General features: G+C 35.1%; 1 protein-coding gene across 1 annotated transcript in view; it reads left to right on the plus strand.

The window, feature by feature from the left end:
• HELRODRAFT_79366 (hypothetical protein) overlaps positions 1 to 17923 on the plus strand; it is a gene marked incomplete at both ends in the record, with an annotated part of 55737 nt that overhangs the window by 19969 nt on the left and 17845 nt on the right. The window contains 6 exons of the mRNA XM_009019401.1: positions 3909 to 4050; positions 6260 to 6298; positions 9213 to 9285; positions 12577 to 12677; positions 13370 to 13431; positions 14941 to 15061. Coding sequence (XP_009017649.1) covers positions 3909 to 4050; positions 6260 to 6298; positions 9213 to 9285; positions 12577 to 12677; positions 13370 to 13431; positions 14941 to 15061 — 538 coding nt within the window. The remainder of the gene's footprint in view (positions 1 to 3908; positions 4051 to 6259; positions 6299 to 9212; positions 9286 to 12576; positions 12678 to 13369; positions 13432 to 14940; positions 15062 to 17923) is intronic.

Consider the following 17923-nt stretch of genomic DNA (forward strand, 5'->3'; position numbering starts at 1 on the left):
CTCAACGCCCATTCAATGACCTTCCTCGGTACTCGATCAAAAGCTTTTTCTATACTCAGACTCAGCCTCTCCTGTCATGTTCCTTTTCCACACCCCAAACCTCTCTTTCATGACCTCCAAAACCCTTCTTATATCTTCATCCCACCACCACGTCTCACCATGCCTACACTTTTCTTTCGTCCATCCACATACTTTATCTGCCGTAGCCAACACACAGTCCCTATATCTCTCCCAAACATCTTCATCCTTACCACTCTCTCAACTTTCAGCCACCTTCACTTCAAATGCCTTCCTCACCTCTGCATCCTGTAACTTCCTTGTCTTTCTCTTTGCCACAAACTTATCCTTCTTCCTCCTCCCCATTTCTTTTGATGCCACATCTATCACAACCATACTATGCTGCAACATACCAGGTATCGCCTTCACATTTCCTCATTCCGTTCACCATATCCCCATCCCCCATGTACACTTTCATATCCGTCTGCATCCGCCCCCACATGACCATTCAAATCACCCAACAACACTACAAACTCATCCAACCCCGCTTGCCCAATCTCGTCAAAAACATCATCATAAAATCTATCCTTCTCCCCTTCCTTCCTACTCTGTTGCGGAGCATATCCTGATATTACCCTCACTATTACTTTTCCAAACACCATCACCACCACAATTACACCATTGCTCTTCCGCCTCACTTCCAACAACTTCTCCACCAACTCTTCTCTTACCATCACACCAACTCCTCCCGTACCATCATCCCCCTTCCACCACAACTTATGCCTTCCACCTTTAGACCCCACAAACCTTGTACCCTCTCCCTTCCATCTGATCCTCTGTAATGCAGCCACGTCAACCATTTTTTTCTGCAACTCCTCAACCACTTCCAAACTCCTTCCTGTCGGCGTGCCTACATTCCAGGTACCAAACCTCCAACACCTTGGTCTACAAGTAATCCTTCCATTCATAGTGCCCTGCACCGCCACACTATAGAGTGGGGTGCCAGTAGCCAGACCATTCACAGTGCCTTGCACCACAACCTCATGGACTGGGTCTTCGGGGATTCTTCGCACCCTCTCCTGCCGGATACTGACGGTCACTTCTGTCATCATAAATATTTTATTGGCTAATTTTTACGCAGGATGCCCTTCCTTACGCAACCACAGTTATAAGCGGTGGGCCTAGACTTTGATGATCCAACGTCACTCAGAAGGAAGTTAGGGTTAGGGTTAGTTCCTGTGGTATGCATTTATCATTATTATTGACTTTGCTAATTTTACTATTTTCATCATTGTTATTATAGACTTTGTTAATTTTACTATTTTCTTTATTAATTGATATGATTTCTTTGTTCTCGTCATTTACTTTGGTACCATGTTTTATTGCTGTTGTCAAATGTCAAATTGCTTCAGTGTTGTTTTTTATCTTTGGTCGATGTTGCTTTCTTCAGTGTCCTCATCGGTATGATTATTGTTATTATTATATTTTATTATTGTCCTTGTTGGGAGTACTGTTGAAATCTTTTGTTGCTTGTTTATCAGGGTTTGTTTTATGTCGACGAGAATGGCTTCTGCTAATTCTAGATGAGAATGGCTGGAATTACAGTATATTATTTTGGTGTTGTTGTCCAGAATTTTTCTTGTTGTTTCAATATTGTGCGTTCTATATGTGTTTCTATAGAACCTTCCCTTTTGTGCATGGTCAGACGTCTAGTTAGCGATGATATAGTTTTCCGATATATGAAACATTCTGACGTGCACAGCCGTCAAGGGGACATGTAAATTTATATATCAAATGACTATGTTTTAAAGCCGAACCATGCTGAGAAGTGCAGTTGTTCATGACAAGGTTTGACGTCTTTGCATTTTTATAATAAATTCGTAGTTTTATTTTGTCCGAAGGGTTAATTGGTTTAACATTTTTATAAATAATTTGTTTTAAGACGGATTCTTCAGTTTTGTACATGGTGTTCATATGATTCCTATAATAAAAGATGATGTCAGTGTTTGGATTATTATGTTGTGGGCTGCTGAGTTGATGTAATATATTTTTAATTATATCCTCGATCATTACTGTCCAGTATCTATTGTTTAGCAAGAGATTCGTAATTTTTAATTCTGCATCACGTTTTGAGTGGGTGAAGGCGCGGGTGACAAATGCTCTTGTACTAATTTTAAATTGCTCAGTGCATTCACTTTGTCCATTAAGGCAAATACCTTTATTTGTAGTTTTTACATAGACTGCAGTTTCAAAGCTATGTTCATTGCATGTGTTAATTGATTTTTCGAATCAGTCCGTTCAGTTTTGCCTTGAGTTCGGTAGTAGGATCTGATTTTATTTCTTTAAGTTTAGTTTTATCGTTGAGAATTGTGTTCAGTTTGTCCAGATATTTTCTTTTGTCAAGTACCACAAATTAAGAGAATTTGTCTGCACGTCTCTCATTAACATCATTATTCTCTTTTAATTGCTTAGCGGCAGCTTTCAAATCACCGTTCATTAACTTGCTAAGAAATTTGCCTTGTTGCTTCTTAGCTTCAGCCTGCAGATCAATTGCTATTGAAGGATTGTTTATTGACCTTCTAATATATTTGTTCATATGTAATATTGGTGGGTGTGGGCACCATAATTCCGAATATATTGGTATGACGACGACCAAGTTATCGAGAAGACTCACGATGCACGTACAAACTGCCGCTATAAAGAATCACATGAAAGAGAAACACAAAACTTAAATTACTAGACAAATCTTGGACCACAATGTTAAAATCTTACATTACAATAACAACCATTATAATTTACGACTAGCCGAATCAATACTCATAGAATAAAGACATCCGATAATAAATATTCAACAACGGGCAATTGAAATTCTTCCTATTAATAAATTTAGAAGCTGAGGAATCATCGATAATGAAAACACGTAAAAGTATTATATTGGATGAAGTTGAAAATTGCAAAACTTATTGAATGAGCGTTAAGTATTCACTTTGAACAACAAGGAATCAACAAAGCAGAATAGAGCACACACACAACATATCAATATGAACACCGATCAAATGTTAGAAAAATTGAAAAGTTAAAAGGAAGTTAACTAACGCCGAACATGCTGTGATTTTCATCAATAATTGCATTTCTGACAGTCTTAATCCAATATATACATATATATATATAAATTATAATAGTAATAACCTTATTCGGCAGGCTACTGACAAGTCTCGTGAGAGACGAAACGTAAGTCTGGCCTATGGCGGGTAATGGTTTATCGGTTTATCAATAATACCTCTTGCGACTGAATGGGTTTTTAAACCTTGTAACAACGTGATGTTGTTCTTATCTGTTGGTCGCGACACCTCAATTTGAGTTTTTTGGTTACAATAATTGAGTTGTGTTATCTTAAACCTTATTCGGCAGGCTACTGACGAGTCTCGTGAGAGACGAAACGTACGTCTGGCCTATGGCGGCTAATGGTTTACCAATAATATACACGTTTAAAGGAGCTCAACCCAAGGGGGCAGAGGCGCCCAGTGTTTGTTCAAGGGTTTGCTGACGAAAACCCCGAGTTGGCATTGTCGCATAATCACGCACATATAACATTTTACGTGTTTTCATTATCAGAGGTATAATCTAGGAAAAATTTTGGTTTCGAACTAAAGAAACTCGAAAAGTTAAATTGGAAGTTGACTAACGCCGAACATGCTGTGATTTTCATCAATATACGAACAATAGGCTTCTCTGCCTCCTTGGGTTGAGCGCCTTTAAACGTGTATGATGATGATGATGATATATATCAATATATAGCTAAAAAATGAAAAATCGGTTTAGCTGCTCACGAGTTTATTGCGTTTTATTAATGACGCGTCTGTTTTCTATAGATTATTATATTGGTAATTCAACATTTGGATAACACACAGGAACGGATATGTGAGGAAAGTGCATCATTTGATTTGTCAAGTGCTGATATTGCTTCTGCCATTTCAGATGTCAATCGAATCATTAATAAGGTTCAGGAATGGCAGTCAAATGATATCGATTCAAGTTATGATCCTGACCCTAGTACAAGTGTGTTGTTATTTTTTTGACTAGAAAGGAAATAAATTGAATGTAGATCAATATTTATAAAATTATTTATTTTTTTCTTAATATTCACTCCTAATAATAAGAATAATTTACATAACTATACGAAAAAATTGTCTAAAACAGTACATTGCAGATAAAAAATTAACGACTAAGCAGACCTTTATGTTAGTAAACTATTAACTAGAGATGCATCGGATTTAGGTTTTTCAAATCCGGCCGAGGCCGGACTTGGCTGGATTTAAAATTTAAAAACCGGTGGTTATCTACATGTTGAACATCAAAAAATAACACTAGCAAATAATTAATTAATTCAAATATATGAATAAGCTGTGTGATACGCCAAATACGTTCTAGTTACATTTATATATGTATAAGCGCACATCATTTCATTTATATGAAACACGAAATTTATGTGAACGCGCTATAATTAAACACATGACAACATCATTATAATATGCTCAGAGCTAATAAACATGAAATCCACACGTGAACTATTCTAGCGCGCACGCTGCTTAACCATGCTATACAGATAAAAGTACTCAGTCAATAATTTATGCATAAAACTTACGGCACAAAAAAATGTGCATACCAATAAAAGATGATATTGTTATGTATCATGTATTGATGCGTGCGCGTATATCTTCCATACTTATTAATAGTTGAGTTTCCAATACCCAATAAGTTAATGATAGAAAACCAGATATAATATGATATTATAAAGTGTTGATTGTTTTTTATTGAAAAAATCCCAGTGTACAAAAAAAAGTTTTTTATTACACATGCCTAATCTTTAACATAGAATGTTCTTAAATTATGCGCCTATGTAGCTATATGTATATATATATGCACACTTATGCGCACTTGTGGTCATTCGAAAATCACATAGTATGTATATTCATAAACATGTAAATAATTGTTTTTATTGTTATAATTCTAATTCAATATTATTATTGTTTTGATACATTTTAGAGGTTTTGGACTTTATTTTGTTTGGTATTTGTTTGGTTCATAAATTTGCTTTTTTTGAGAAAATTTGGTTTTTCATGTTTAAAAATTTGCAAAATGAAAAAAGGGAAACGAGGAGGAAAAACGTGGAGATGAGTTAAAAAATATGGAATGGGAATATTAGGGAACGTTTTCATAAATGGGAATTCGGTAGGGAATCGGGAATGACAAACAAAAATGAGAGTGAATTGGAAAAAACTTTAATTCTCGCTCACCTCTACTTTAGTAGTTCAGAAATATTAATTTTGAACTAACTGAATAGATCGAACCACTTTCTGATTGATAGAGTCGGGCAAGGGTTTACAACAGTCTATACGTGTCAAAATGACGGCCACAACCAGTCACTGAATCACATTATGAGTCAAATATTTGTTAATTTCAAATTCCTAAAATGAAAAACATAAAATTTAATAATATACGGACCAAACAATTTTAAAGATGATTACACTCGAATTTCTATCAAAAGACTCTTTTATAACTGATCCTAACACATTCATAACCATATCAATGAAAATTAAGTTGACAGAATATTAGGTGAAATAAATGAAATGAAGATTTAAATTCCGAAAAACTATATGGTGGTTTTAAAGAATGAATTTAAGTTGAAAAGTTGGAAAAGAAGAAAATGACACGAGAAAATGATGTCTAATGATTATCGATGTATTAAAGATGCTAGATCTTACAACACTAGTGTAGCAGCATATGGGAATTGTCTAAAGTGTTGTAAAGAGATAAAAACTGACAGGTTAAATGAATGAATGTAAAACTTTTGAAACAGATGCGAGAAATGCATTTGACTAATCGAAATTACCTCGAAAATTTATTTGAAAAGCTAAGAACAAAAACTGTTGGTAAAAAGAGAAAAAACGGATGTGTTTAATGTAGATTATACAAAATATAGCAAAGGAAACATTTATTTAGATTCGGGAAGGTCTGAAAAGATATGGAAGAAATATATGAAAATATCTATTGAGTGATGAAACGAGAATCTGTTATTGAACCCAGAAAAGGAGAAGACCTAACTAAGCTTGCCTTATAAAGTATTGTTGAAAGACACTTGACCATTTTAATCTAATTTTGTTGGCAAATTTTTCTATTATCTTTTTAATTTAATTGATTAATTGTTCATATAATCTTGTAATTTTAATTGATTAATTAATTTTTTTCCAATTTTTTTTAGTTTCCGACTACAACATTAATGAAGTTGCTGATTATAAAAGTTAGTCAATTGATCACAAATTATTAAACAATTTTTTTTCTTTGCTTCGAATAACAAAACTAAAGTAATGAGTAAGTGATGGTTCCTGGACGATTTTTTAAATTTTAGACGTATTATCGATTGTAATTTTGAAAATGATTTTAAACATAATTAATACATATTTTCAGACAAATTTAAACACAATTTATAAACTTGCGAATAATCTAAGAAAAATTATTATTTGTATCATAGATTCTTGCCACTCTGAGTTCCATTATAGTGAGATAAGCATCTTTTATTTCTCATTGACATGTTATAATAAAATTGCTTCACTTTAACAGTTGTTTTTCTAATCAGTAGAATGTTGACCTCAAATTGGATACGCTCGGGAAAGAGCACTACGGAGCTACCTTTTTAGATTCGTTATTAACAAGCCTAAGTAGTTTTGCTCTTCTTGATGTTTGGCTTCAAGTTTGACGCTGGAACTTAAAAATATCTTACGTAAGTTATCAATGTGTTGATTATAAGTCTCTCCTACCAAGTGAAATCCAGTAACACACCATTTGCTGTTTGAATATTTCTACAGCGTTGCACAACCCAAATGGCATTACAATGAATTGCCGCAAGCTAATATGATTGAAAATCCGGTTTTTTTGGTCGTTCTTTACGATCTCCACTTTGCTGGATTAGCTTATTTGGGCGGCGTGTTAACGTAATGGTTAAAAGCGTAACCCTAACCCTAACGCTTTTAACCCAGTGCTCGAATGCAAATAGATCCCAGCCTATCATATTCACTGTGTAATGCATGGCTTTCACGTGTATTCATAATGCGTCGTGTGTGTTGTCGTTGAAACTTCTGAAGCATGTGCACAAAAGAGATTGACCTTTTAATAACTGGAGTCTTGAGTATCATTTCAATGGGTAACAAGGACAGTTTTTCTTTGGTCGGTGTCGCTGATGAAAAAATACATCTGCAAATTTTAAGCTCAAGTTTTCAGATGGTCTCTTTGCTGATTGAGGCTCATTATGTAGGCTTTTTTAAGCTTTTGCATGTAGGCTTTTTTAAGATTTGCATGCTATCTTTATCAGCTGACCACTAATTACTGTTTTTTCCGCATCCAAACATTTTGCTATATTCAGACGACTCGCTATTACTAATTACGTTTAATATTATAACCCGAATAAGTCTATTTTTGTTGGCTTTTACGGCTGGCCCATACGTTATTTTTGGATGGTTTTAGTATTTTAGTATCACCGGTCATTTCACTTTGCTGTTCCCCATTACTAACTTTGTATTTTTGTTTTACAGTTGACACTGTTGATTATGCCATTCTTCTCTCTCGCCCTTTTCATATTTTTTGGCTCATTGTCTAGTCTTGTACCAGTAGCATTTATTTTTAACTGAGCAGTATCAGATTCCAGAGTCAGGTGATACTGGTGAAGTTCCAGTAATATCGACGAGATTTGCAACACGTATCTCAATGAATTGTCTGGCTATTGTCAAATAGATTTAAGCTCAAACATGATAAAACGAAACTAATCGGGTTTGATTCTTGTCATGCTATTGCTTCGGTGTCTGCGATGAATTGTGAATTTGTCCCGGCTCACTCGATAAGAAATCTAGAGTATTCTGATCAGGAGCTAACAGACTCTGATATGCTACTATTGTTTCTGGGTTCCTTAGAGATATGTTTTGCACTATGTCATAATTGGATTATTGTAATGGTTTGTTGTTAGGTGCAAATACAGAGGTGTTGTACAGGTTGCAGTTGATTCAGAATGTTGCTGTAATGTTGATAATTGATGTTTGTAGATGGGAACATATATCTCGCCATTGTGGTTTGCATTTGTTGCCGGTAGAATAACGAGTTGTATTCAAGATAGTAATGTTGGCGTTCAGATATGGAAGAAGTAAAATATTAGATTACTTTGTAGAGGTTAAAGATGTATCATCAAGATCCCGCCTCAAATCAGCAGCGAATGAAATCGTGCTAGTTTCAAGAATGCGAACATCAGTTGAATAAAGAAGCTTAACAGTGTCGGCACTGGCAGATTAAAACTTATTGCTAGTCTAGCAAAGTGGGGCTACTTCAATAGAGTGTTCAGGAAATGGCTGACGACATAAATAATAAATAATACAAAATAATTATTTTTATTATTAAAAGTTTCAGTAATAATAATAGTGATAATAATTTGAGTAGTTTGTCAGCGGCCATACTGGAATCGGCGTCCTACTCATTTAAAGTATCGAAATGAAATTTTATAGGATATTCGGTGCTCATTCAAGTCTTCATGAGCGCCTTTTTCTACAGATGCGCTTCAAATTTTTTTTTTCTAAAAACAGTCTGTTCAATTTCATTCATCTTCAGTTCCATTGGCAATTTATTCCACATCATTGGGCCATACACCGAGAAACTTCTTGAAGCCGTTGATAATTTCTTTGGTACCTGAAAATCATTGTCCCTTTAGGACCTCAAAATTCTCCCACCTTCGATCACTAAAGTTTTCTTGTACAAATCCATCAGGTATTTCGATACCGCACCTTTGACACATCTTTTCATCATCACTAAAACTTTGAAATCAGTTCTGCTCTCAATTGGCAGCCAATGTAATTCGTGGGGTCATATTTCTTTATTTGTCCTATAATGCGCGTTATGAAACGCTGCCTTCTCATGTAGACAGAAGTTTTGCGTCTGAAGCTTTTCATTTAACTCAAAAACTCAAGTTTAAAAAAGGTGCGAAGACGATTTAATAAATTGATGATTTAAATAAATTTTATGTTGATATAAAGCTGGACGAAATTTTTTTTTAAAAAGTTGATTTTCTGTTGCTGCACTCACTATTTTAGGTATAGTGCCACCAATTTGGAATTATTATTGTTTTAAGTTTTACAGTTTACATTATCTTTAATATTAATTACTTTATCCTATTTAAGAAATACTTTTGAATCTAGAAGAAAAGCTTGATTCTTTCATAGTTGGAGATGATGGAATGACATTGAATGGCTGGTTGGTCTGATGTTTATTTTATTGTATCCAAACATTCATAAGATATTAAATTACAGTAGAGTCTCTCTATAACGAATTTGATGGTTCCATGAAAAAAATTCGTTATATAGAAATTTCGTTATATAGAATTTGTTCGTGTTTATCAAAGCATCTGGTACTGCAGGTATCCAAACGTTACTACAACTTTGCCGTGAAGTGTGGAGAAATTGCTCAATGCCGACTGATTGGAACTATAGTATGATAGTTCTGCTATACAAAGGCAAAGGTGATCCATTGAACTGTTCATCATATCGAGGTATACGTCTGTTAGAACACTCCCTGAAAATGGTCGAGAAAATCATTGAGAGAAGATTAACGTCGTGCATCACAATCGGAAATTATCAATTTGGTTTCCTAGCGGGGAAATCAACAATTGATGCAATTCACATCCTTCGGCAACTGCAAAAGAAGTACCTCGCAAAGCATCAACAGCTAACACACATTTTTATAGACCTTGAAAAAGCATTTGATCGAGTTCCCCGTGAAGCAATCAGATAGAGTCTACGTCGACAACTCATTCCAGAATATCTTGTTCGACTTGTGATGGAAATGTGTACGAATACTAAGACTTTCGTCAGCACAACTGTTGGAAACACAGATTCATATGACATCGGTGTTGGAGTTCACCAAGGCTCGATTCTCAGTCAACAGCTATTTATAACTGTGATGGAAGAAATCACAAAACCGATACGCACTGGTGACATTTGGAATCTATTATATGCTGATGATATCTCTTTAACAGCCACGTCTGAGCAGAATGCAGCTCAGATGTTTGAAGATTGGAACACTAAACTCGCCGATCATGGATTCAAAGTCAACATCAGCAAAATCAAAGCAATGAACACTGGTGAACCCATCCAATCCACAGCTACTGGACGATGGCCCTGTTCAGTTTGTAAAACTGGTGTAGGTAACAATTCAGTCAAGTGTCAGCAGTGTAACCACTGGTGTCACAAACGTTGTTCAAAAATAATTGGTACTTTATCTAAAGTGTCCAATTTTGTTTATCCTGCTTGCATCAATCCACAACAACAAATTCGAAATAGCACTGTCTTTGAAGCCATTAAAATAGAGAAAGTCACATCGTTTCAATATCTAGGGGATGTTCTGGATTGTACTGGAACAGCTGAAGCTGCCGTTCGAGCACGCATACGTGCAGCCTGGAATAAATGGCATCTCCTTGCCTCTATATTGATGCGGCGTGACATCCCACTACCACTACGATCAAGACTTTAAAAATCTGTGATACGTCCTGTGTTGTTATATGGTGCAGAAACATGGCCAATGACAACCAAACTGGAACAACAACTTCAACGAACCGATATGAAAATGCTCCGAGGGATGCAACGAATTAGTCTGAAGGACCACATCAAATCTACCGAAATTCTGCGTCGTGCTGGTTTAGATGATATAAAGGACGAATGCCGGCAACACAGTCTGAGGTGGTTTGGTCATGTCAAACAAAGTGGAAACAGTGCCATAACTTCTCTTACCGATGTTGAAGTACCTGGCACACATGTCCCAAAGGCCGTCCAAAGAAGTCCTGGTCGCAAACAATCGAGCAAGACATGAAAGCTCTAAATTTAAATGAAATGGATACAACTGATCGTCTAATTTGGCGCAAAAAGTTGATGGCAAAGAAAACAACGTCCTACCTCGGGAAACCGGGTCTCTGAACGCAAAACGAAGATTGATTGATTGATTGATAGTACTTTATCTAAAGTGTCCAATTTTGTTTGTCCTGCTTGCATCAATCCACAACAACAAATACGAGATAGCAATGGTTTAGATGATATAAATGACGAATGCCGGCAACACCGTCTTCGGTGGTTTGGTCATGTCAAACGAAGTGGAAACAGTGCCATAACTTCTCTTGCAGATGTTGAAGTACCTGGCACACGTCCCAAAGGCCGTCCAAAGAAGTCCTGGTCGCAAACAATCGAGTAAGACATAAAAGCTCTAAATTTAAATAAAATGGATACAACTAATCGTCTAATTTGGCGCAAAAAATTGATGGCAAAGAAAACAACGTCCTACCTCGGGGAACTGGTTCTCTGGACGCTAAGCGAAGATTGATTGATTTTCTTGAAAAAATTCTATATCGCCTAAATGGTATTCATAAGCTATATATTTATGAAAAACAACCTCCTAATCATTTATTTTAATAACAGAAAGTAACAATAACAATAATACATGGTATAATATTAAAAATTGAAATTTTTAAAGTGACATTTTTTCTTTATTCCATGGAACGATGATTCCGTTTCAATTAAAATAAATTGAGGTAGAATTCGCAATAATTACTAGAATACTAGAACTTGAAACAATAAATATGGGCCTAAGATATTAAAAGAGTACAAAAACACCCCTCATATCAATTCATAGAATGTTTGCTGGTTGGATATTTTTTTACCTTTTATAAATTTCGTTTGTTATTGAAAAATTATTTTCCTTCTATAGGAACAGTTTTATATGTAAAATTTCAGGGGACATAAAAAAGTTTATTTTATAGAAGTTCGCTATAAGGACTGTATTTATCTTCATTTATATTGAAATTTGTAAATTCGGTTTAGCACACGATATTTTTAAATTAGTTTATATAGAAGCGCAGACTGAATGCTTTTTTTAGGCAGCACATTTGTATTGTTTTTATTCTCCAAAGTTTTTCACTTGCATTCACACCAATTTCAATTTCATTTCCAATCAAATGACATCAAAATCACATCCCTTCATGCACGTATCTTCACAGCACTGCTTTTTTCTTTATTCGTGAATATCATGCTGCGCCTCTAATTCTAGAACATGTACTGCTGAGATCTTTTAAATTTTTCGATGGTTTTTCTTCTTTATATAACTTTGACATTTAGTAAGCCTAAAAATTGTATTTATTAGAAAGTAACTATTAAGATATTGATTGTATCTGTTTTCGCTAGTTTGTATAGACTTAATTTAGTTAGATATGTATTTCAACAATAACATAAACGAGTGTTGAAGATATCTTTAATGCATAAAATGCGTTTGACAGCATAAGTTATGTCGAGCGGCGAAATCGGATTATACTCATTTTTGGTATGGCTCTATAAAAAAATGGATCAAATTGTAGAGGCACATGTATACATTATATATTATAATACTTGCTTTTATTATTTTTTTAATTGAATTAAATGTTTTTATTTTAAAATTTGTTTTATTGTGAATTTATGTTTAAATTATTTTTTAAAATTAACAAATTAATAAATCCTACAATTTCAGTGCTATTTTCGAAATTTTAAATGAATCCGGTCTTACGTTTGATAAGAAAAGTATTTTTTGTGAATTAACTGAGAAAATGATATCAACACTTACTGTTGACTGTAAGTAAATCATTTCATTGTTTCATTGAACATATGATGTTTTTTATTTTTATAAATTGTTTAAAATTTTTTTCTATCAAGTTTTGTTGATTAGTTTCAGTAAAAAATTTGATGAAAATGAAAGGATGACGGAGTAGTGTACTTTGTGTAATGTGACCTTTAAAAATAACAAAATTTTGGCATAGTATATAGATGTGCACTAGGAAGTATGAAAATTGAACAAACGAATGAAGAATTATATATGCCGTGGAAAAATTTGCTTCATTAATGGTTGCTAGGAGAATAATTTTAATTGCATATACTAAACCTGATGGGAACTGAGTTGAAAGATCTGGAAAATGTACCAGATACATAGCAAAGGCAATCAATTATTACTGCAGTTATCACAGAAGCATCAGTAGGATATCTTAACAGGGCCGGCTATTTAGTTCAATCTTGCATTGTAATTGCGTGATAACCTGTTTCAAATACTGTCTGTACGAAGTGTGTACGATGCGTTGCTTGCGTACATGCAAAAATGTGCATATACATCTTTTTGTGTAAATGTGGCACAAAAGTTTAGCTATATTTAATACAGGGATATGCTAAAGCTGTGTAATAAAAAACAAAAAATACTAATATAAAATTTATCGCACTTTTAAAATTACTTTTATATTTTTAATGAACCGTTTGATTAATAAATGTTTTGACAGTAAAGTCTTCAATCTTCACAAACAATGGAACTGGATTATCAAAGCTTTCCGATGTTCTTAAGGTGAGTCAAAATTTCTAACATGTTTTATTTATGGTTTTTTTAATTTTTTTACTATTTTCTTGACTTTGACATTTAGGAATATTTAATATTAATCGAGAAGTGCTTTAACTGCTGATTTATTTTTTTAAGCTTTTTCATTCATTTAACTTATGTTACTTTATTATATTTTAGTCATTTTTATTTGTTATGTAACAAACTAGTCAATATAGTTATTAGGGAAAAAAAATTCCAGAAGATTGGGAGAAAAGTATAACCCTTCCGACATACAAAGGTAAGGGGGACCTTTTAAACTGTGGATCTTATAGAGCAATCAAGCCATCGGAACATACTATAAAATTGATTGAAAGAATTAAGGACAACGTTATTATTGACGAAATGCAATTTGGTTTTTGTTCATGGAAGAGTACTATTGATGCAATTTTCATTGTTAGACAAATTCAAGAAACGTTCAGAGCCAAGAAGAAAACTTTTTATTATGCTTTTGTAAATCTGGAAAAATCTTATGATAAAGTTTCGAGGGAAGTGGTTAGGTGGGCACTTAGGAAAGGCGAGGTAAAAGAATGGTTGGTTGACACAATGACGTGTATGTATAAAGAAGCCAGGACGGCGGTAAGGATTAGCTATAGTGTAGGTAAGCGGTTTGGGGTTCAGGAAGGTTTACATCCAGGTTCGGTGCTAAGTCTCTACTTTTTATTATAGTAATGGATATTATTAGTAGAGAGATCAAATGTGGGTTATCATGGGAGATTTTAATGCTGATGACCTGCTTTTCATGGCGAAGAGTGAGAAAAACTAAAAGAAAAGCTCTCAGTGTAGTAAATACCTATGGAAAAAAGGGTTTAAAGGTAAATTTGGGTAAAACCAAAGTTATGTGAAGAGAAGAGGATTCAGATATTCTTGAACATGGCAAATTCCCCTGTGCAGTGTGTGGTAAAGGAGTCAGAGGAAATTTAATACTATTTGTAAAATGTGATGAATGGATTTATAATTGATGCAGTAGTTTGAAAAGACACTTGAACAAAAGCAAGGAATTCGTTTGTAAGCGGTGTAAATTGAAAGATACTAAGCGAAAGGGTGATGCTGGATACTTGGGAAATTTGGGGTTTGAAAGAGTGGAGCCCTTTTATTATCTAGGTAATATACTGAGTAAGGAGGGTGGATTGGATAGAGCGGTCGAGAATCGAATAAAAGTAGAATGGAAAAATATCAGAAAAAATACTTCAGTGCTGTGTTCTATTGGTATACCATTGGGCCTGAAAGGTAAGGTATATAAAGCATGGGTAAGAACTTGCCTGCTGTATGAGTGCGAAACTAGGACTATGACGGATGAAAACTTAAGAAGGCTAAGGCTGGAGAGAACAGAAATGCAGATGTTGAAAAAAATAATGGAATTATCCATGAGGAATGGTCTAAGTAATGAGGAACAACAGCAATATAGTATTTTTTAAAACTGGTAAGTCGGTAATAAATGTGCTAATCAATCAATCAATCATCGTTTAGCGTCCAGAGACCCAGTTCTCCCGAGATAGGACGTTGTTTTCTTTGCCATCAATTTTTCGCGCCAAATTAGGCGATCAGTTGTATCCATTTCATTTAAATTTAGAGCTTTTCATATCTTGCTCGATTGTTTGTGACCAGCACTTCTTTGGACGGCCTTTGGGACATGTGTGCCAGGTACTTCAACATCTGCAAGAGAAGTTATGGCACTGTTTCCACTTCGTTTGACATGACAAAACCACCTCAGACGGTGTTGCCGACATTCGTCCTTTTTATCATCTAAACCAGCACGACGCAGGATTTCGGTAGATTTGATGTGGTACTTCAGACTAATTTGTTGCATCCATCGGAGCATTTTCCTATCGGCAATAAATGTGCTACTAAATAAAAAAGATTATGGCCACAAGTCAAGCAAAGAATTTATTGACATTATATCTACAATAAAGCCGACGACAAACACCATATCTTCATCCTGGCTGATAATAACGAAAACGATATTAGAAGCATCAAAAATCTCCTGACTGAAAATTCCATCCTAACATTCACAACCGAAGATGCCAACGCCTTAACTATCTTGACATCAACATTTAACTCAATAACGATAGTTCAATGTTTAATACATTAGTTTACGTTAAAGCAACTAATGTTAATTCATGCTTGAAAGGATTTAGCGAATGTGCAGAAAGATACAAAAAAGCGTCATTGTATCCCATGTAAACTTAGCAATCGGCCACTGCAGCTCTCAGTTGCTATTGCAAAAAGAACTGAGAAGAATCTAACAGACGCTTATTGATAACGGGTATAAAAACAGAATGATAGATGGCATAACTAAAAAAACTTTTCATAAATCAAAACATTTCTATATGGGGTTCAGCTCTTAAATCTAATCTTCATGTTTTGGTCCTAGCTCAAAATTTTTTCATACGTATTCTCTTTAAATTATATATATATTTGACCGTGTTACCACTTATTTTCATCTAGTGAATATTTATAATATTTTTCAATTGTATACTAGTTATTTATTGCTTATTTTTAGTGAACTGGCTTTATTTAAAAATACTAGACGTGAATTCTTTCGACATAACCCCTATTTTCACCTTCCTAAACCTAGATATAATTTTTATCTTAACTCTGCTTTATCATATTAATGCGTCTCTGGGATACCTGCCGGTGAGTGTGAAAAACTCTCGCTCATATGGTCCCTTCAAAAAATCGATTCATCTACTCACTGTGTCTAACTATTTTAACACTTGTTGATTATTCTTATTAGCTCAGGTAACTATTATGATTTGGTTAAATTTTGTTAAATCTAATTTCCATCTAAGTTCATTTTCACAAAGTAAATATTTTCCTATATAAATCAACTTGCACTGATGATGATTCATTCGAAATCTAAATATGGCCTTATTTGCAGCATGAATTCGGAAAATAAGGTTATTTTGAATTTTAATAAATTAAACGTTCTCCAAAAAACTTTAGTAAGAAAAATCGTAAAAACGAACTACAAACGTATTAACGCCAAACATTCGGTAGAATTTATAGAATATTGTAAAAATTATGGTCTATTATCAACATATATATATATATAAGTGGAAGATATAAGTTTTGGTGGAAAAGGGATGATGGTACGGGAGGAGTTGGTGTGATGGTAAGAGATGAGTTGGTGGAGAAGGTGTTGGAAGTGAGGCGGAGAAGCAATGGTGTAATTGTGGTGGTGATGGTGTTTGGAAAAGTAATAGTGAGGGTGATATCAGGATATGCTCCGCAACAAAGTAGGAAGGAAGAGGAGAAGGATAGGTTTTATGATGATGTTTCTGACGAGATTGGGCAAGCGGGGTTGGATGAGTTTGTGGTGTTGTTGGGTGATTTGAATGGGGGGCGGATGCAGACGGATATGAAGGTGTACATGGGGGATATGGTATACGGAATGAGGAAGGGCGTAGAGTGTTGGAGTTGGCGGATGCACATAGCATGGTGGTGGGGAATACCTGGTTTACAAGGGAACCAGCGCGATTGATTACATATAGGTCAGGGGAGCATAGGTCAATGATAGACTATATATTGGTAAGGGCCAAACATAGGAAGTATGTGAAGAATGTGAAGGCGATACTTGGTATGCTGCAGCATAGTATGGTTGTGATGGATGTGACATCAAAAGAAATGGGGAGGAGGAAGAAGGATAAGTTTGTGGCAAAGAGAAAGACATGGAAGTTACAGGATGCAGAGGTGAGGAAGGCATTTGAAGTGAAGGTGGCTGAAAATTGGAAGAGTGGTAAGGATGGAGATGTTTGGGAGAGATACAGGGACTGTGTGTTGGCTACGGCAGATAAAGTATGTGGATGGACGAAAGGAAAGTGTAGGCATGGTGAGACGTGGTGGTGGGATGAAGATATAAGAAGGGTTTTGGAGGTCAAGAAGGAGAGGTTTAAGGTATGGAGAAGGGACATGACGGAGGAAGCGGAGACTGAGTATAGGAAGGCTAAGAAGGTTGCAAAACAGGCAGTGGCAACTGCAATGACGAAAGCATCAGATAGGTTAATGAAGGAAATGGAATTTGATGTGAGTTCGAGGAAAATGTTCAAAGTAGCAAAGCAGTCAATGAGGGATAGGAAAGATGTTATAGGGAATGGATGTGTTTGGGATGGATCTGGCAAGTTGTGCATAGATGAGGAAAAAGCTCAGGTGTGTAAAGCTCATATGGAAAGGTTGATGAATGAAGAGAATGAGTGGGATGGAGATGTGGAATCCGCGGTCATACACGGACCTATAGAGAAGATGACGATGGAGGAAGTAGAGAAAGCAGTTAGAGAAATGAAACTAGGTAAGGCGACAGGGGTTTCGGAAGTGGCGGCAGAACATATAAAAGCGAGTGGGGTGATAGGAATTGAAGTTATGATGAGAATTGCTAACAGTATGTTTGATGATGAAGGTATACCTGAGGATTGGCGACACAGTGTGTTGGTGCCGTTGTATAAGGGCAAAGAAGATGTGAGAG

This window comes from Helobdella robusta (genome assembly GCF_000326865.2).
Source record: "Helobdella robusta unplaced genomic scaffold HELROscaffold_24, whole genome shotgun sequence".
Taxonomy (NCBI): Eukaryota; Metazoa; Annelida; class Clitellata; order Rhynchobdellida; family Glossiphoniidae; genus Helobdella; species Helobdella robusta.